General features: G+C 46.5%; 1 protein-coding gene across 3 annotated transcripts in view; it reads right to left on the reverse strand.

Moving 5' to 3' along the window:
- The window catches only part of PTPN3 (protein tyrosine phosphatase non-receptor type 3), a 106,159-nt gene that overhangs the window by 70 nt on the left and 84,764 nt on the right, over positions 1-21,325 (reverse strand). For all 3 annotated transcript variants that reach the window (XM_081803355.1, XM_081803356.1, XM_081803357.1), the window contains 7 exons: positions 14,356-14,446; positions 14,006-14,067; positions 11,537-11,683; positions 4,778-4,906; positions 3,674-3,819; positions 3,099-3,234; positions 1-1,335 (listed from right to left, as the gene is read on the reverse strand). The exon at positions 1-1,335 is cut by the window's left edge and continues 70 nt beyond it. In XM_081803355.1, coding sequence (XP_081659481.1) covers positions 1,258-1,335; positions 3,099-3,234; positions 3,674-3,819; positions 4,778-4,906; positions 11,537-11,683; positions 14,006-14,067; positions 14,356-14,446 — 789 coding nt within the window. In that variant the 3' untranslated portion in view covers positions 1-1,257. The remainder of the gene's footprint in view (positions 1,336-3,098; positions 3,235-3,673; positions 3,820-4,777; positions 4,907-11,536; positions 11,684-14,005; positions 14,068-14,355; positions 14,447-21,325) is intronic.

The raw sequence follows: 21,325 nt of genomic DNA on the forward strand, positions 1-21,325 counted from the left end.
ATTTAACACAGTATGAACAAAGGCAGGATTCTTTAGGACAATTAAAATCAGGGTGCACTTAGAATAAATTAACATCAAATTGTGTTTATATTCAGATAGCCTGATCCTCTCCTTTGAAATGAAATGGAGACCATTCTAACCGAGGGTGAATGCACACATTTGTTCTTCTATACAGAGACTCATTCTTTATAGAAACTCAACTGTAATTTGAATCAAGTTAGGAATCCTGAGAAACACTTACCATGGGCACACACACACACATCCACACACATCCACGGAAAACCCTCTAGAAGCTGGGTTTCCCATGGTTCCATGACTAGATCTTTCCTCAGAAGGGCCAAAGATTCTGAATATTAAGATGATATCCCATCTCCCCTCAGGAAAATCGTAGTGTTTCAAGTTTAATAGCTTGAAGTAGCAGCAATCCATGTAGTAGATTCAGTAGTCGACAATTCCAGTCTTGGGTTCTGCAGGGACAGCAAGAGGCAAGTGGAAACCCGAAGCACCCTGCTCCTAACGACGGGTGACAAGACGCACAGGGAGTCTTCATTCTCAGAGTCTCAACTGAAAACTCGCCGGAACCTACGTTACTAACCTGGTCCAGGCACTGTGTGAGCCCCTGAACGGGTCATTAATGCGGGGAGCAAGCGGGGCATTTTGGAAGTGATTTTCAGAAACACGAATATGGGAAGTGGGAGGGAGATGGGGCAGAAAAGGTAGTGCCCGCCCTTCAGCTTGAAATCCCACCACCCTACCACTGAGTACACTCATCAGGGTTCCCTTAGCATCGGCGGGTGAAAGCTAACAGTCCCATCTCTGCCTCGAAGCCCAGAAAGCTCAGCCCTTAGAGTCCTATACACATATACACACAAAACATCCAAGCAACTCCAAGTAGCCACACCCTCTTGTTTCTGGGAGGTCAACAGCACTGCTGGCCTCCCCTCTCAATTGCCCAAGGATGGTTTACAGGAACATGGTGACGTCTAGGGAGGAAGGCAATAGGACAGGCCCCAAACTGAGATCCCCTTTTGCTTATTTCTGAGGACAAACGGGCCTAAATGTTGCGGTAACTGCATGCGTATCTACACAGTTCCTATGTACACGATACCTCTTCTTTAGAACTTTAAAGTGCCTGGCTTCAAATGTGCTCATTCCTTCCCCACAGCCTACAAATTTCCTCTTGCTGCTTCCAGAGAGGTGTCTGTCCTTAAGGAGGATGCCCTTGGGAAAGAGGAATGAACGTTTTTCACAGTTGTCTTAACTGGGATCCAGCATTTGGACTAAGCCTTCTTCATAAACACGAAGAATTGCTTCACATACAAACTTGTACTGGCTCTGGAAAAGAAAAGAAAGCTGTCAGTCCACCCACAGCTCCATAAACAGGCCTCGCACCACATCTATGCTCACTCTTTCACATCCCTCACAAGTACTCTGAGCTCCCACTCTGGGCCAGGCCAGACCCTGCATACCTGCAGGGGACCCACAGTGGGGCAGACCCCCATGCAGCCATTATTCCTGCATCATGAGGGCTAGGGGCAGCTACCGGAGAGCAATGGGCAAAGCATCATGGAAGCCACAGCCGAGAGAGGAGCCAGCCCATTCCACGTGGCACAGTCAGGGCTCAGAGCCCTGGCCGGGAACACCTGGGCCCGGAAAGAGAGGCTGCACAGGTGGCCGGGCCCTGGGGGTGCGGGGCCTTGTGCCACGGTAAGGAGTCTGGACTTTGTCTTAAGCAGGGCCACCGAACGCTGCTCTGCAGGACATGGTTCTTTAAGTTAACCAACACCTAAGGACCTTATTTAGTGAAGTGTACAGGGTGAAAGAAAGCATTTCGACGGTGCTTCACCAGCTGGGAAAATCTACCCAGAAGATGCACTGTAAACACTGTGAACCGGCAGTGAGGTCTTTCATAACATGGAAGAGGGCAGAGAACGAGAGTCTTAATAACCTGATCTTGTCCTCTGAATTGTATTTCCTGAGTATAACAGAGAGCTCACCATCATTAGAGAAATGTTAGAAACTTTGTCCACGAGCTTGTGAGGGCACAGAGCTGGCTGCAATGTGGAATTCCCACTCCTTTCTTTGTTGACTCCATCTCCTCCTCCAGAAAGCCTTCCTTGACTTTCCAAAGTCTGCTTTTGACACTCTTCCATTGAGTTCTTAGACTCCCCTTGGACTTCCTCCATTACTGTTGAGATTTATAATGGACTGATCCAGTTTTCCCACCACATGCAAGCTTGGGTCTCTCCGGTGTGTGCAATTATCTAAAGGAATGTGGGATGGTCCCCATTTTGCAGATGGGGAAACTGAGGCTTGGAGAGAGGTTAAGGGACTATCCAAAGGCCACCCAGTATGTGGGGTAGCCTGAATCATGCTCTTTCTTCTACATCACCTGACCTGCCTCTCTTCAAGTTCTAGGGGAAACCCACGAGATTTCCTCTGGAGGACACTTGCAGTGTCAATAACCCAGATGTGACACACATGGGAGACAGCCCAAGGAGGAGAGAATAGGGCCGTGTGACACGTCCACTGAGCCAGAAGACTCATCCACAGACAGGCAGGTGGGGTAAAACCCTCAGGGGACTTTGCTTACTTCTGATGGACAAATGGTGGGCCAGTGGCTCGACCATGTAGAAGGCAACCAGGGCTGGCAGGAAGCACACCACGGAGGCAGCAAAGGGAAAGGGCAGTGAAAGACAGAGGTCACGTGGGGTGGGCTTTGGAGCCGCTCAGCCTCTGACAACCTCTGCCACCTTGGGCAAGTGATGCAGAGCCCTTGAACCTTGGTCTCTTAACAAGCAAAGCCCTCCTCCCAGGCCTGGCCCAGGGCAAGTGCCCAGAAAGTGTTGGCCATCATTACTACTTTTTTTTTTTTTTTAAGATTTTATTTATTTGACAGAGAGAGACACAGAAAGAGAGGGAACACAAGCAGGGGGAGTGGGAGAGGGAGAAGCAGGCTTCCCGCCGAGCAGGGAGCCGGATGTAGGGCTCGATCCCAGGACCGTGGGATCATGACCTGAGCCGAAGGCAGACGCTTAACGACTGAGCCACCCAGGTGCCCCCATTGTTACTACTTTTATCGGTGGATTTCTACTCACTGATGTCTGCACCATCATGGCACGCTGGTCTCGCATTTTCCGGACAACATCCAGTGGGTAAACAGGCAGGTTTCTCTCAATTAGGCATATGGCTGTTTCCATGGTGACCAGCACACCGGTGCGCCCTATTCCAGCACTGGGGGACAGAAGCAGAGACTTGGGATTTGCTCAGGCAGTATTTCTGCACAGCCCAGCTTAACTCCTAGCCAGTTCCCACATTTACTCAGAGCTTTCCTCCCCTGACCTTCAAGAACACAAAACACACATTCAGGGCATGCTCTTGAACAATTGAAAAGGTCTCTCCTCATATATTCTGAGGCCAGGGGCTTCAACACCAATGAAAAGAAACCCACATTTAAGTGTGGGCTGAGGGTGGGACTTTCTTCTTCTGGTCTACATTCAGGGATTTATGCTTTCATAAAATTCTACATTTTTTGAAATAGTGAAGAAATAAACAGCCTTCTTGTAAAAGCATCTGGTCTCGTGGGATTTAGGGTGCTCTTTGCCAACTTTCTCCAGGTCTTTCCCTCTGGAGTATGTGTATGAAAACAAGCAAAACCAGAGAGCCACAGTACCTGCAGTGAACTAACACGGGGTCACCACCCACTCGCAGGGACCTCACAGAGTTGACAAACTCCAGAAAGTCTGAGGAGTCATCAGGAACGCCGTGGTCGGGCCACGCGACGTACTGGAGATGCGTCACAGTGTGCTCTTCCCCGGTCTGTAGAAGATGCAGGGTGGCCTTGGTGAGTCCATCCAGAAGGTGGGTGGGCGGGGGGACCCCGGCCTCAGCTACGGTGGTCCTGTCTCCGGCTGCCCCTCCACTCGCTGCGCACAGCCCCGCCAAGGCCCCTGGAAACCCGCACTCACCCTCCGCGCATCCATCCACTCCCATGCACCCATCCTCCGGGACACGGCTCAGGCCACGCCTCCGGCCCCCCTCAGGACGGCTTCCTTCCCCACTTCTGCCCACTGCAACTCCTTCCCTTTCGCTCCAACGGCACTTGCCATTAGGGCCACACACACTGGCTTTTTCTTTTTTCAGGGGGGGCAAAATATACGTAACACGAAGTTTACTATTTTAAGCATTAAGTGTATAGTTCAGCGGCATTAACTACATTCCCAGGGTGGTGTAACCATCACCACTAGCTATTTCCAGAAGTTTTTCATCTTCCCAAGTGGAAACTCTGTAGCCATGAAGCACTGACTCTTCAATCCCCCTCCCCCCAGCCAGCCATCATTCCACTTTCTGTCTCTCAGATTCTGACTACTCCACGTACTCCATACAATCGTACAATACTTTCCTCTCGTGACTGGCTGGTCTGACCTAGTAGAACGTCTTCAAGGTTCATCCTTGCTATAACATGCATCAGAATTTCCTTCTTTGCAAAGCTGAATAGTACCCCACCGTATAAACAGACCACATCTTGTTTCTCCATTTATCTGTCAGTGGACACTTGGATGTTCCCACCTGCGGATTGTGAACAGCGGTGCTGGGAATGAGGGTGCCGGTTCTTTCACAAGTCGGCTTGTACATTTGCTGAAATGCTCACCAGGTGAAAATGTAGAACAGATCTGGAAGCACCGCCCTATCCAGGACCACGGTGGATGCTGCTTTAGCACCTGTCTCTAAGCTGTGCCCTCCCTCCCCAGCCTCTCCCTGCAGGGGCGCGGCTTACCTCAGTGTTGGTGACCAGCATTTCTCGGAACACATAAGCGATGGTGCAGTCCTCTGACTGACATCGGATGTGAAAGTTGCCGTGTTCCATGACATCGGGAGGATCGGGCCAGTACTGGTGACATTTGGTCTGCAAGGGAACCACCGGGTGTGAGCTAACCTCCACTGTGGGGGTGGTGCACATGAGCCTGCACCTGGACGGACAGGTGGGGCATGTGGCCAGCACCCTCACACTCACACCAGGTACTCTGAGAGCTGCTGGTGGAAGGGAGACTCAGGCAAAGCCCATCTGCTCTGTGTCTGTTCCCTGAGGGCGGCAGAGGAGGCTCCCCTCCTCTCCTAGAAAGTAGGGTGGGGGTGGGCCTGCCAGGGGCCAGGCCACAGCTCTCCAACCAGCCTGGAGCTGCAGCCTGGAGGATGAGTACAGAGCTCATCCTCCTTATCACCAGGGTCCGCTTGCTGGAAGAACAGGAGAGGCCTCAGACACGGTGCCTTGACATAGGAGCAACCTCTCCTCCTCCTCCGTCCTCCATCCCCCATCAAGCCCACTCCTGGCCCTCAGGCCCCTTCTCTGCTCTCCACACCCCCTTCCACCTCACCCTCCTTCACCATCCATCCCCTACCCACTTGAGTAGAAGGCCTCAAGGCCCAGCGGTTACGAGCACACAGTGGGAAGCCAAACTCCACTGGACTCACTTTCTCCTCTACCTGCTAGCCTATGACTTTGAACCTGCCTCTCAACCTCTTGGATTTTCACAGTTTTCACTGGATAGATGGGGACAACACCTGCTTCCCAGATGGTGACAGAGGCCGGAGGTAATGGTGAGCAGAGCCAGGCTCACTGTGGGGGGCCAGGTTACCATTGTTGCTATGAGCCCCCCATCAACTTCAGTAAGGGTGATCAGAAATCCCATAGAATTCCCAGTAAAAGAAGTTCCCAAACAGAGACAAACATCCCTTTACATTCAAGCAGAGTCCCCTAGGCCCTCAGAGGCTTTTGTCCATGACTCACAGAGCTGACACACTCCCCAGATGGCAGATGGGGAGCCCCAGCCTCAGAGGGGTTAAACGACCTGCCCAAGGTCGTAGGGCTGCTGCATCTTCCCCCGCAAGCTCAGGCTTCCCCGCAGGCTCACCGAGAGCCCACTGCCTCTCCCTGTTTTTTATCCTCCCTTCCAAATCCTGAAGCTTGGGCCACAGCTGTCTTAGCTCTTGCCTCCGGCTTCAAAGCAAAACTCAGGGCCAAGCTGTCCATCTCAACACAGTGCCATCAAATTCTGACTCATTCAATTTTTTTTTTCCCTCTAGGCCTATAGTTGCTGGGCCCATCTTACATAAAAATTATATTTGTGTACAGCTAAAAGGGGCTATAAACCAACAGATGCACGTGATTTGTCTAGAACAGCTTTTCTATTCTTATTTTCAAACGTCACAGGGAATATTCAAAATTAAAGTATGCGGCCGGAAAGTTGGAGTTAAGAATTTACTTGTAAACCTTACATATGGGTGTGTGGGCTAGTGGCCATTTCCCAACTTCCCTTAGACGTGAAGGGGCTACTGTCCCCAGAACCCAAGGCAGAGTCGACACCCACTGGTCTACATCTGCCTCATCCTCACAGGGTGCTGGGGAACATCATCAAAACGACACGACCCCACACTGGCCCGTGAGTGGGACCTGGGCACTCAGAGGCGCCTCCCCTGCTCCCTGTACTTAGAATGTGGGTTCTGCTTGCCTTTCCTGCTCCCAGAGGGTGCTGTGAGGACACGGCCTTAAGACAGTAATGTGGTGCTGGAAACACCTATCCATAGACGTAACCGAGCCCAGGTAGGGCCACTTTCTAAACTTTAAAGATTTGACGGGAAGGTGCGGGGACCCATTTGTCTCGCTGCTACCCAAGACAAGCCTTGTAAGTTCCCTTCGCTTATTAAAACCGTCACCTACCAAGGTGGAGTGGCCCGCCTCTTCCTTCGGTCTCCCCCTGCCCTCTGCATACGGGGGCTGGCTTCAGATCACACCTGGGCAGCTCCCGGGAAGGCTCTCTGCTCTAGACTCCCAAGCGTCCTGCCCACAGGACTGCTGATGCGAAGGGTCTCTGAGGTGATCAGCCCATACAAGGCAGAGCCACAGATATCTATTTCCAGAGACTCCCAGTGAATCTGACCAGAACTGGACTCTCTACCCCTTGATCAAATTTAGGTTTTAAGTCTATTTGGATCTCCAAGCACTGAGGGTGTAGTAGAAAGAGCAAGGAGTCTGTGGAAACCCTGAGTTTCAATCCTGGTTAATAAGCTCCACTAACCAACTGTGTGATCCTGGGCAAGTTACTAGACTTCTTTGAGTCTCTGTTTCCACATTAATGCTGGCTGTGGGGCGTGAGGATGCTAACAACTTAAGCCTACTATCTCCTGACTAGGGTATGCCCAGCACTAAATGGTACTTTTTATGGACATTAGCTTGGCCTCAAAAAACCCTACGAGGTAGGTATTATTAGTGTCTATTTTGCATATGAGTAAACTGAGGCTCTGAGCGTGACTCTACGCAGATCATACATATCAGAAGCGGTGCATACATAGATGTAAAAAATAATTTTTCACCCAGAGGAAGCAACCCTGATGGAAGGTGCAGGAGAATGTTTTTTCAATAGAAGAGCGATACTTCTATAGGTCTTTTTTCTCTATGAGGAAACCTGTGAACCTGAAGGGAGACTATCACGAAAAACATTTTGGGTGGGAATGAAACCAGGCAGAAATCAAGGCGATGCTGCAGTGGGAGCACCTCACAGGTTGGAGGAGACCCCACTCGTGGACGCACCTGCTGGGCACAGCCGTGATCAGGGACTCTGGCCAGCCACACGTCCGCGGGGAGGCCCACTCTACTAAATGCACGGTAGGGGAAAAAGGAAATGGGGCATGCTGAAAACCTCAACTCTCAGAACAAGGAAGGGGTGAAGCTGCTGGCCTGGCGAGAACCCATGGGTGGTGGTGAGGAGCAGATGAGGGACCTCAGGATAAAGGGCTCGGGTCAGCTGAGGGTTCGTAACAGGAGAGGGAGGAAACACGTAGCCTGGATTTTTAGAAGAACAGGTTTCTAACAATCGATACACAGTGGGAGTAAGTCCCCAGGGCCCGAGATAGTGAAGGCAATACTGACTCAGGAGAAGGGGCCGGCTGGGAGGGGCTCACGGGCTGGGAACCAAAGAAAGCCCCTGGGTCACAGGGAGACCTCAGAGGAGCTCAGGTTCAGAGCAGATGCCAACAAAAGGCAGGGAGGTGGGATGTCCTCAGAACAGAGCAGGAGGGGCAGGACCCGTAAGAGCAGGTGGTGGACGCAGGGCCTGTGGGATGGAAGAAAGGGCCTTTCTGTCCGGGCTGGAACAAACAGGAGGAGGGAAGAGGGGCTGCTCTGCAGGGCGGATCGTCTGTCACTCACCACGCCCGCAGCAGCTTGTGAATGACCTCAGAGCTGGGAAGGGGAGAGCCAACTTGACAGGGGAAAGAGAAGCCCAACCCAGGGGAGGGCACTGCGTCCCGCTGCGCCCAGAGACCTCGTGACACAGGAGAGTGGCACCTCCATGAATACTCTGAGAGAACTTCCAGGCACCCAGAAGTCACAGAACAACAGAGGCAAGCAGAGCACAGGTTTCGAATGGGGAGCCTCGCAGGCTGTGGAAACGAGAAGGCGACAAAGGTGACGTTAGTCACCTACAAAATAGCAGAAATGGCCCAGAGCAGGGTCTGCAGAGTGTGGGAGCTGCTGGTACAATTGGGGGATTCAGTAACACGGAACTGCATGCACGGGGGGAAAGCAAATTTTTTTTTTTTTTTTAAGATTTATTTATTTAGTTTTAGAGAGAGAGTGCGCTCCAGTGGGGGGGGGAGGGGCAATGGGAGAGGGAGAGAGAATCTTAAACAGGCTCCACACTCACTGCAGAGCTTGATGCGGGGCTTCCTGAGATCATGACCTGAGCCTAAACCAAGAGTTGGATACTTAACCGGCTGAGCCACCCAGGTGCCCCAAGCAAATTTCTTCATATGTGCCAAGGATTGTCTTGAGGGTGGCTTTAACATCACTTCCCTAATTTTTATGAGAGACGGAGAGTGTGTGTGCACACATTCATATGTGCCAGGCTTTGGGTTCGGAGTCTGCAAGGCAAGGCATGAGTACTCACTTAGAATTTAATAACACTGTTCTCTCTCTCTCTATATATATATATTATTTTTTTTTTTGAGTAGGGTCCACTCCCAGAGTGAAGCCCAACACAGGGCTTGAACTCACAACCCTGAGATCAAGACCTGAGCTGAGATCAAGAGTCAGACGTTTAAATGACTGAGCCACCCAGGCACCCCTGGGGTCTTCGTATTTTTATGCATACCTTCTCCTTATGGCATGTGATATTTGGCTTCCATTTAAGGCATATCTTTCAAAATAAATTTATTAAAGCAAAAAAAAGGTAAGTCAATTTAAAGAAAAAATAATACTATAATAAAATAAATACAGTCTAGTACCAGCAGTACCTGTTAAGGTGGTCCCCAAAGTGCTACCTCTGCTAGCTGACATTTATGTAATATTTATTGTGTGCCAAGCACCCTTCCAAGAAACCTACCTGTATTAACCCCTGACAATCCCACAAGATAGGCGCTATTATTATTCCATTTTTCCCAGAGGTTTTGTAGTTTTCCTAAGTCACACAGGTAGGAAATGATAGAGCCGGGATCTGAATCTGAGTCTGCCTTCTTGCCCACCACAGCACAGAGCAAGAGGGCTGTGAGTGCTTCAGAAAGAGAGAGGGCAGGACTGTGAGTCAGCCAGGGTTTCCTAAGTTCAAAAACAGGTCCAAGTCTCTTCATTTCCTATTCAAAATGAAATCAGAAAATCACAAAAAATAAAACAAAATATAAAACAAAAATTTAAAAAAATAGACAAAACCGAGACTTCTGGACAAGGAGATCAGGTGATGCTTTGTGATTTCAGGGAAGACTTGGACAGTCTCTCAGGGTAACAGGGTTAAGACAAGGTGGAGAAATGCAGGGGCTGGGAAGAGAGCTGGAGAATTACAACTGCTCCCCAAAGGGAGGTTCTAGAAGGAGGTTTCTACTGCCTCTTGAGGAACCTTCACGTTTTTTAACAGTGACTTACGCGAAGAGAAGAGATTCTGATCAAAACTGTCAGTGACAAGAAGCTGAGAGTGACAGCCGACACAAAGAACAACAGAAAGAAAGCCCCGAAAGCCCCAAAAGCCCCAGAGAACACATGACAGGCCAGATCCGATGGCCGAATCCAACCAGTGATGATGACACACAAAACAACACTAACATACGCTGGACTCTTGCCACATGCGATTCTCTAAGCTTTTTGCATATACCATCTCCGTCTTTACAAACCGTCCGAGATGGGCACTATTATCACCTGCACTTCATATACAGGGAAACTGAGGGCCAGAGAGGTGAAGTAACTCGCTCAGCGGGAATCAGGTTGTGAACCCGGATCGTCTGTCTCCAGAGCCCCGGCAGCATTCTCTATGCAGCTTTCAAGAGTCAAGGGCAGAGTACAAAACAGGGCAATTGGCCCGAGAGCAACACCAAGACAGAGACCAGACACTTTCTGCTGGTCACAGGATTAATGGAAGCCGAGCTTATAACCTTTGACAAAGTCTAAGGTTATTTTCAGATACCTAAAAGGCCAGTGCCTAGAAGAGAGGGGTAAAACTTATTCTGTGTCTTCCAGGTGGGAGAAGCAGGTGGGGTGGAGGTTCAAAGCCATGTAGATTTCAGCTAGTTGTAAGGAGGAATATACATATATTTTGAATTGGAGCTGAACACCCATAGGATGAACCCTGGAGGTGTTTTTGCAGAAGTGGGGAGCCCTCTGCCTCGGACAACACACAGAAGTCCTTTGCAATCCACGGGGCTCTGCAGAATTAGTTAGGAATTCTTATTTTGCTGTTTCAGGTGAGAGTGTAGACTGTTCTCAAACATACTATTCATTCTAATCTGCATATTCTGATTTTCGGCATGGATCAACTTGGTATTCTGAGCAATGTACCAAGGAGGGAGGCCTGGGAGGAAGCAGCATACGAATCATTCAAAGCAGGTGGCTCAAAGTTAATTTATATCGGATTTTGGAATGGGTTTCTGAATAAATGTTTCCTAATGAAGATATCTTGCTGTATGCACAAGTTAAGAGAATGCACAATACAGGTATCCCTTGCACAGTGACTTCTGTTCTATAACCAGTGATCTGCTCCTCTGGAAAATGCACGCCCCGCTAAGCACAGTGTGGTGCTCATCACTCTCCTAATCAAGCCCTTCTTCCTCTTTTTGCATCGGGTTTTGCTGCATCACAAGTGAAGGCTGACAGAGGCTGTAATTTCTCCTACTTTTTATGGCCACTGTCGCACCCACACTGCTCTTCTCAGAACCAGCGCTTGTCCTGGGTGGCTGAGGCTATAGTCAACACGGGGGTTCTGGGGCAGGTGAAGTGAGACAAGGGGAACAGGCTTCTGGCTTGTTATAATGGATCTGAGACAGGAGTGGGAGGGGCTGTCTGATCACTTGTTAGCTCGGGGAAAGCCAGGGAGTGGGCAGGAGTGCTGAGCTGCCCCTCACTCAAGGTGTCTATCAGTAGCTCTCTAAAGGAGACTTAGGGGTCACATAGGGGCTGGACCAGGGGGCATTAAAGACCCTTTCCAGGTCTGAGATTCATGTTCCACAGGGCAGTTTGTGACATACCCACGTCTGAATTGGAAATCAAGCCACTTACCCGCCCTCGCTCTGTGAGAGTCGTCAACATGACAATGAGTGATAACTTCTGATCCCAGACGACTTGCCAAAATTGTGCACAGGTGTGTGGCAGGGGACCCTGAGCAGCAATGTACTTGTTCACAAGGTTAGCAGCAGGAATTTCCATCTGGCAAGAGATTGTTCAGGCATTAGTACCCGTCACCGCGACAAGGTGGACACGGAACTGGATCTTAAACTCTTCTAGTTGGTGCCTGACATCACACCAGAATATCCCATCAATTTACAGCCAACAGGGAAAATCAAAGAAAAAGCTATTTTAAAAAATCCTTGAAAGATGCCTGACGATGACGCTAGCATTAGCTACTTAAGGTAAAGCCGTACGACACGCAGCAGGCGATAATCAGACACGTACCTACAAGACGGCAGGAGAGTTTCAATGACCTTTACTGCTATATCCTAAATATAATTGATATTGGCCATCTGTATTTTCAGCAATACATACCAGTCCTCATGCCCAAATCTTTCCCCACACAGGGCTTTCTATCAAAATCCACTGACTTTCTCTGGTGCACAGACCATACAGGCTTATACCCCCACAAACACTACGCCCTGCTTTCTGCATGGCTGCCAATGCTCGTGTCCTTGAGTTGACCAATCCTTCCCCCACCCCAGCCTTACTGACATAATCAACAAATAAAAATTGCACGTATTTAAGGTGTACAACAGGATGGTGTGATATATGCATATGTTGTGAAATGATCACCACAATCAAGTTCATGAACACATCCATCACCTCACCCAGTTACCACTTGAGTTCATTGATGTTAAACGTCAAAATGTTTTCAACTGTCCTCAGTGTCCCTCCCCCATCCTGCTCTGCTTGCATTTCTTCCCTCTGAACGGAGTCATTTCTATGAAAAACATTCAGAACCTGCTGAGCTTTGAAGCTCCTCATCTTAGATGGGGAAGGCTAAGAGAGGCGCCTAATTCATAGTTTGGTTGATACTTGGGTTAATGGCTTCTTCAACCCTGGTCTTAGCTCCCTCATATCCTCATGGTCAAGGAGACCGGACTGCGTGACCTTGCTGACCCCACCAACTCTGATGCTCTGCTCTCAAGACACCAGGAATGGTGAAGGGAGAGTCAACGAATTCCACAGATGTTTTGGAATAAATGGAATCACTGATAGGATCCATTTTTATTAGGTAGTTCTTGATATTTTGCTATAACTTGAGAACTTGAGAAATCATCTGTTCATTTAGATCAGGGTTGGCAAACTGTGGCCTGAGGGCCAAATCTGATAGCCACTTTGCAAGCTAAGAGTGTTTTGGGTTTGTTTTTTTTTTTTTTGAGATTTTTTTTTTAAAGATTTTATTTATTTATTTGAGAGAGAGTGAGAAAGAGAGAGAGAGAGAGAGAAAGAGCACAAGTAGGGGAAGCTGCAGAAGGAGGGGGAGAAGCAGGTTCCCTGCTGAGCAGGGAGCCCAATGCCAGGCTCGATCCCAGGACCCTGGGATCATGACCTCAGCCGAAGGCAGATGCTCAACTGACTGAGCCACCCAGGTGCCCCACGGTTTTTTAAAAAAGATTTTGTTTGTTTAGAGAGAGTAAACAGGAGTTGGGAACAGAGGGAGAGGGCGAGAGAATCTCAAGCAGACCCCACTTGGAGTGCGGAGCCAAACTCAGGGCTCAATCTCATGACCCTGAGCATCACGACCTGTACTGTAATCAAGAATCAGATGCTTAACTGACTGAGCCATCCTGGTAACCTGCAAGCTCAGAGTGCTTTAAAAAATATTTTTACATGGTTGCATTTTAAATGGTTGTGTAAGTACCTAAGTAATATCCTCCATTTTGCCTCAGCTTGCAAAGACCAAAATGTTTATCACCTGGCCCTCTACAGAAAAAGCGTGCTGACTCCTGGTTTAAATGAAGAAAATGAGGTTCAGAGAGGCCAAGTGAGTTGTCCAAGATGCATTTGCAGAGTGAAATGAAGGCCTTTCCCACAATACGTGAAATCTTTTTACCTTTTCTTTTTGGGTTATATGCACAAGTGGTTTTCTTCCCCTTATTTTTAGGTGGGATGTACAGTAATAACATGGGGGGAGGGGACACAGAAAGTTACAAGCATACCACTGGCAAAAAAAAAAACAAAACAAACCCAAAACAGCCAAAAAACAAAAACCCCACAAAAATGTCAGCAGTTGAGGACAGAAGGCATGTGGACGATGGGAGTCAGAGACACGGAGTCTGAGTTTTGGTCTCACCTTCTGTTAGCTTTGTGACTTTTCAAATTATTTAATCTCTCTGAACCTTAGTTTTGTCCTCTGTAAAATGAGACTATTGTGCCTTCCCTCAGGGGCTGCTGAGGTGCTGAAATGAGGGGGCGAACAGGGAAGCACTTCGTCCACCGCAAAGCACCACCCATGCCACGATCATGCTTGGGACAGTGATCAACGTGCTCTTAGTATCCAGACTCTTGACTTACGTTCACATAACTTGCATTAATATAATCTTCATTTCCCTGCAATAAGACCCGGGTGGTGTCGTCTGTGGGGGAGAAAAACAATTTACCGGTTATCCCGAGCATTATTTTTATCATGCCAAGGAAACAAGAGTTCAGTCCCCAACCCCATCTGCAGCTCTCGCCTCATTAGCATAAACACTATTCCCCAACTGTTCCGAGTCTGACATGGCGGCAATAAAGACGGTGGTGTTTACAGACACGCTGAAAATCGTTCCAGAATACCAGACAATCTGTTTTAAAAAGGGAAACATTATCTCAGCGTGTTGGGGGAGGGTGGGAGGGGGAGGGAGGCATTCACACCGGATACTCACAAGGCAGCACATCTTTGTATCGGTTTTTGTCCAAATTTTGAGGCAGCTTTGCAAACGTGATGGCCAGACCGGGCTTCTTTCTGTAGAGTTGCTATATAACAAATACAGAAGTGAGGAAAAAACCCCAAAAAATCAACATTGCAAAAAACAGCTATGGAGAGAGTGTGGAAAAATACTTTAACCATAAAGTCTACCACTCCTGGCACTAGATCCTAACATTTAGAAGTGATTAGGTACTGCATTTTATTTTTTGAGAGAGAGAGAGCAAGTGCAAGTGGGGAGGGGGAGAGGGAGAAGGAGAGAATCTCAAGCAGACTCCCCACCCAGTGCAGAGCCCAACGTGGGGCTTGATCTCACCACCCTGAGATCTTGACCTGAGCCAAAATCAAGAGTCAGATGCTCAACAAACTGAGCCACCCAGGCACCCCTATGTGCTATATTTTAAAAGAAAACTCTTCCTAAGAAGTAATTTTACACTCCCATGAGAAACTGACAACATTCACTTTTTTCTTTCTTTTTTTTTTTTTAACATGAGGATCTTTGGGGAAAAGGAAGCCATAGGAAGGGGTCTGAGTCACCAGATAATGGATCATGGTAAGTAAAACCTCGTCTTTATGACAGTTATTTGACAAATGCTAGAAGCAAGTAGAGAAAGGAAAGGATCCTGACTCAAAGTTACATGGAAGCCATTTATATTAGTCTAGAAACATTTCCCTCCAGTTCAGTGGAGAGAACCGTGTTCTTAACTAAAGAACAAGAGCATTTCATTCATCATTAAGAAGTCTGTTTCCACAGTAAAAAGGGTAAACCTCATTTAAAGAGGTATGTCCCTGTGCATTTAATAACTAGCAAAAAATGCAATTAAAACTATCTGTACATCTGTAAGCGCCTACTGGATACATCTGTGTGGTTTCCTCAATACGATTCTGACAACAGCTCTGTGGGAGGGACTGAGAGGACCCTTATTTTACAAGCAAGCAGAGATTAAATATCTTGCTCACAATCACAAACATCTGACTCAATGTTTTTTTTCTTTTTCTTTGAAACCACACTATGGAGGTATGATTGTCATGTAAGAAGTGGTACGTATTTCATGTACACAACTTGCTGAGTCTGGGGATAAGTATACACCAGTAAAACCACCACCACCACAACGGCCACAGACACATCCATTCCTTCCCAGTTTCCTCCTGCCCTTGAGTTTTTTTTTTTCTTTTCCTAAGATTTTATCTATTTATTTGAGAGAGAGCACATGAGTGGGGGGAGGGGCAGAGGAAGAGAGAGAAGCAGACTCCCTGCTGAGTAGGGAGACCGACTTGGGGCTCCATCTCACGACCCTGAGATCATGACCTGAGCTGAAACCAAGAGTTGGGTGCTTGACCAACTGACCACCCAGACACCCCTCACCAGTGTTTTTTTTTTTTAATTAACTTTATGAAAGTTTAAAAACAACACAACTTTTCTTCAATATTGAAAGTATTCTTTTCTTCCCCCAGAAAATCTGGGCAATTCAGACTGGGATAAAGAAAAAAAATTACCAGTAATTTCACAACCCCCAAGATTACCCTTTTCATAGGTTTTCTCTAGTTTTCTATGCATACATGTATACAAATAAACATAAGTACACATGTATACACATAAGACAGAGACACACATTTTTAAAAATAAAAAATGAGACTCAACTCCATATTAGCACTTCCTATACTATGTTCTGTGGAACACGAGTGTTTTGAAAGATGCTAATAGGTATTCCTTAGAAAGTTTCAAGGTCAAAGAAATTTGGAAAATACAAGTCATCTTATGTTCTATGAATCTCCAAGAAGCCCAGCCCTGCAGTACTTCAGCTTAATTTAATTCTGATTAGCTAAGCATTTCTCAAGCTCATTTGGAGGCCATGGAGGATCTCACATCTCATAAGAAGTATTCTGGGAAATACTACCGTAATTTTGAAGCCTGTTTTTTCCTACTTATTATAGTGCCTAGTTTCCCATGCCATTATCTTCTAAATATTCTCTACATAAAATGATTTTTACTGGATTAATTTATAGTTTCACATAATTCAACTTTTACTCTACTTTTTGATTAGGTCGTTTTCAAAGTTTTTACTCCTATAAATTTCCAGAATTACAGCATCAAAACATATTTTTAGGGACTCTGATATGTATAACTAAGTTGCCCTACGGGGGTGTATGAGAATGCTTAGTCCATCAAATTGCGGCCAACATCATCAATGTGTTTGCAATTTGAATAAGAAGGCTGAACAGTATTTTCCACCAATATTTTTGCAAACTGTATTTCTTGTTTTGTAAACTGACCTCTTTGAGTCTGTTTCTCTTATTAGTTCTTTTTCCATTAAATAAATAAGCTGCACAGAAATCACCAGGAGAGAATTAGCATTGAGATTTCTGGCCAAAATAATTGTGTCATGTCTTATACATTTACCAGATGTTTAGAATTTGCAATCTCTCCCCCAGCTCAGCTACTGAACTTCATAATTTCAGTTCGTAACAATCAAGTAGCCACTGAACAACTTCTTAAATGTCTGCCAGCTTTAATGGACAGAGACCATTCTAGAAATAAATTCATGTTTTATTGGAAGGTTTGATTTGATACTGTAAGGAGACTGTCTGAGTCAAATTTCCCCAAATGACCTTTTGGTTCTAACTGACTAACTGCATGGAGGTAAAACCCAATTAAGTGAATATAATCAGTAAAGCTAAGCCGAAGGTTCAAAGATTTTTTTTCCCAAATAAAATCATAAATGTAATCAACTTGAGATGGTCTAGCAGAAAAGCACAGATCTAGCATAAGGCTTTAATTACAAGAAGTATATAAATACATCTCAGCAGTAATGATCTGTTGATAAGATTGTTAAAGTACTAAAATAAAAAATAAAATGGCAGTGTTTAAACATTTTTAAATGTGCACACCCTGGGCTTTATCTGACAGGAATGCATAAAGATTCATATCAAAGAAATTTCCCCATAGCAAAGTATTTTTTTATTAGCAGAATACTGGAAACAGCCTGAAAATCTCCCAATAGGGAGAAGTGTTGCCTTAAATTATGGCACAGTGATACCACAAAAATATGTGCAATGAAGAGAATAAGATTAAAGTACAGATTTGGAAGGATATTAATTTATCTATTTTTAAGTGAAGAATGCAAGTTACAGAATAAAGTGGTGATCCCTTTTATATATAACAGCACATACACATAACACGTGTATAATGTATATGTGTGTGCACTTTTGTGTATAAAATATATTTGCATGAGCACCAGAACAAGTGTGGAAGGACAGGCACCAAGTAGTTATTTGTAAATTGTAACAAAGAGCAAGAAGCTAAAGAAGATGGGAGTCAGGAGATAATTCTACTTTGGACTATTTCTGAATTACCTGAATTATTAAATGCATATTATTTCTTTTTTTTAAGCTTTTACTTAAATTCTAGTTAGTTAACATATAATACAATATTGGTTTCAGGTGTAGAATTTAGTGATTCATCAATTACATATAACACCCAGTGCTCATCACAAGTGCCTTCTTTAATGCCCATCACCCATTTACCCCACCCCTTGCCCACCTCCCCTCCAGCCAAATTATTTCTTTTCTTTTTTTTAAGATTTATTTATTTGAGAGAGAGAGAGAGCATGTGAGCGTGAGTGATCAGGGAGAATCCCAAACAGACTCCCCGCTGAGCATGGAGCAGGACACTGGCTCAATCCTATCACCCTGAGATCATGACCTGAGCCGAAACCAAAAGTCGGATGCCCAACCAACTGAGCCACCCAGGAGCCTCAGACAAATTATTTCTTAAATTCAAATGACTGAATGAGAAAAAAAAAACAAAACTAGAATAGATCTATACACAAAATTTCAAAATTCAACAAAAAGCTGGGTGAATAGGAAGATGATTTTTGGGGCCTTCAGAAAGTAGGACAACAAGCTCATAACATGTCAGTCTTGCCAAGGTGAACACTGAGCCCTATTTCTGCTGAACTGCTTCAAGTCCTAGTCATCCACTTAGCTTGTGAAGGTGTTAAGAGTTGGTTTTCAGCTTCCTTTAATTTACTGACTTTTTCTCCAGACCCCGTGAGCTGCTCAGCAGGCTATGAAAACAGTACCCTGAGAAGGGGGGTCCAGGGTGGAGAGTGAGGTGTTGGAAACCCAGGTATGTCTTTCCAGAAGGGTCAAGGATGGAGGGAAAAGAATTAAAGACCATCAGCCAGAATTCAGACAAGCCTCTTTCAAGAACTATTCATTGTAAAAGGACACTTGGTTTGGGTTAATCCCAGGCTAAAGGTGTGTGAGGCGAGCAAGAGCTCCAGTCACAATTCTGCCCTAAAACGAGAGCAACCAGGAGCCTGGCGAGGGAATCCCAGGGGCAGTGGGTTAGAAGTTGTAACAGTTTTATCAAAAACTATTAATTTTGGGGCGCCTGGGTGGCTCAGTCGTTCGGCGTCTGCCTTCAGCTCAGGTGATGATCCTAGGGTCCTGGGATCGAGCCCCGCATCGGGCTCCCTGCTCGGTGGGAAGCCTGCTTCTCCCTCTCCCACTCCTCCTGCTTGTGTTCCCTCTCTTGCTGTGTCTCTCTCTGTCAAATAAGTAAAATCTTTAAAAAAAAAACTATTAATTTTTAAATCCTAAAGTGCTTTGTTCTCATCTTATTAGAGTGTAGTTCTAAAAAGCTGTGAAACTAAGGGTAAATTATAAAAAGATCAGCTGAGAATGGCTTGTTATGGAACAACCATATTTAAATTAGCGCCAGTATCACTGGCTCTGGCTTCCAAAGACAGAAAGCTGAACAGTGGAAGCTAGACCTCTCCAACGCAGGACCGCTGGCATGGGTAAGATGATGTGGTTTTCCAGTCTAAACATTTCTTCTTTGAAAAAGTCCTCTAATATTACAGAGAGGGCATCAGGAGAGGACTCTGATCTCCTCAGACTACTGGCCCAAGCCAAGGTGTGAAATCTGGTCACCATCCTCAGAAGAAGGCTTCCGACACCCCCCGGGCTCTGACCAGTGGAGGCAGGCAAGGCCTCGCACGGGGGAATCGAATATCCCGTCAACTCTACGACCAGAGAAAGGGAGAATTCTCGAAGGCTGAGAACCCAAAGTGGGGGCGAGCGGTAGAGAGAAAAAGGGAAAAGACAGGGAGGAAAAAGAAAAAGGAGGGGGAGTTGAAGGGGCAATGGGCAAGGAGAGATCAAACAGTAGAAAGACTCCCTTTCACTCCCTCAGCAATGACTAGGATCTACTGCAGGGCAATGATTTTTTTTTAAAACAGCTGCTTACGTCCTACTTCCCGTATCAAGCACCCAATGGCAGTCTTCATGAAGGCAGGCATCTTGTTTGTTTTTGTTCACCACCATAAGCCCTAGGCCAGCACTGTACCTGGCCCATAGTATGCGTTTAATCAAAATGTGTAGAGTGAAGGAAGAGCGGGGTCTGTAGCTTTGAACAGAGGGTGCAGACCACTGAGTGAAGCATGACAAGAGGCGTCATGGAGCCATACAATTAAGCTAAGGGTAACTCCTTTTTCATGAAGACCTCGAGAGGCTGTTTCCCTAGTAGTACTTTGTAGACATAATTCACTACTCAGGGGCAGTTTGTCTACACTGGGAACTCCCCCTTTCCCTTGTCTCTGTCCCAGCCAAAGGGCAAGGGACACTGCCTGGTGCCTCCCCCTAAATTCCCATAAAGGTTTGCTGAAACAAACTAACACTATTGCTGGTAATTTGGGGACCTTCAAAAGTGCTACTTGAAGCAGATCCCACTGCTGGGATCAAGTATTCTTTCGAGTCCCTTTCACAGGTAAATAAATGATGAGTTGGGTGGCACCCTCTTTAAAATGGGCTTCAGGAATCTGAAATGTAAAGCCCTCACACTTGCTCCTGGTATTCTGCACATTACTGAACGTTTTCCTTAAAGGAAAAAAAAAACCTGGAAAAATTCTTAAATGGTTTTTTTTTTTTAAGGTATGCATTCTAATCTCGAAGGTATAACTGTCTTCACTAATTTCTACGTGTGTCAATTTAAACCTCTCATTAAGTCTTCAGCTTAGTCCTTCCAGATCAATTTTTATAGTCATCCTAGGAGCCAGTGAGTCACTTGTTTTGACACTAATGGTTGTTTCCTATAAGGGTGATATAGGAGGGACTTCAGGGAAAATGGGTCAAAAGAGGGAAAAAGACGGGCTTCTGGTTTTGTAAAGGAGGAAGAGGCTGAAGGGAGACGGGTGAGGGTTTCTGAGCTGGACGTGGTCTCTGGTGGAGTCCTGTAGCCCCGGCTCGTAACCGTGCAGAGAGGGAGGAGGAAAGAGGTTCATTTCCTATCAACCTCACTCTAAAAGTTTCCGCAGAAGTCTTCACTGGACAAGGAGGCAGGGAAGTTGCAAGCCACCCGGTCACTGGATGGAGATGGGCACAAAGGTCCTTTGCTGGGAAAGCTGGTTCTCAAAGGACACCCCTTCCCTTGCTTAAATAGAAAGGTCAACTCAGAGTAAGTATGAAATGAGCCACAGGTTTCCTTTAGGAAGGAATGAACCTGGGGCAGACTTAATAGGTTCCTTAACAAAAGAGCATCCTGGGGATGGTAAGACTTGGAGCCATGCAAACCCCCAATCTTCTCCTTGACGTGCGACAGAGTGATGCCCAACCTTGGCTGAACCAGGTAGAGTATTCAGGCGGTTTGATGCCAAACTGCTCACACTGGGCAGCTCATGTGGTATAGCTCTGGGAGGGAAGGGCTCAGACTGGAGGCTGGGTGAGGAGCTGGGGGGCACCTGGCAATGGTGCATTCTGACACTGACTAGACTTTCACACAGATTCTAATCCTACCTCTATCCAACCAGCTATTTAACACAAGGCAAGTCCCCAACCCCCGAGCCTCATTTTCTCCATCTAGAAAGGCGCCATCCTAAAGTTGTGAGAATCAACAGAGACAACATATGGGAAACATACTTGGCAGA

The sequence above is a fragment of the Leptonychotes weddellii genome, chromosome 14 (genome assembly GCF_054177405.1).
Source record: "Leptonychotes weddellii isolate Sample4059 chromosome 14, ASM5417740v2, whole genome shotgun sequence".
Taxonomy (NCBI): domain Eukaryota; kingdom Metazoa; phylum Chordata; class Mammalia; order Carnivora; family Phocidae; genus Leptonychotes; species Leptonychotes weddellii.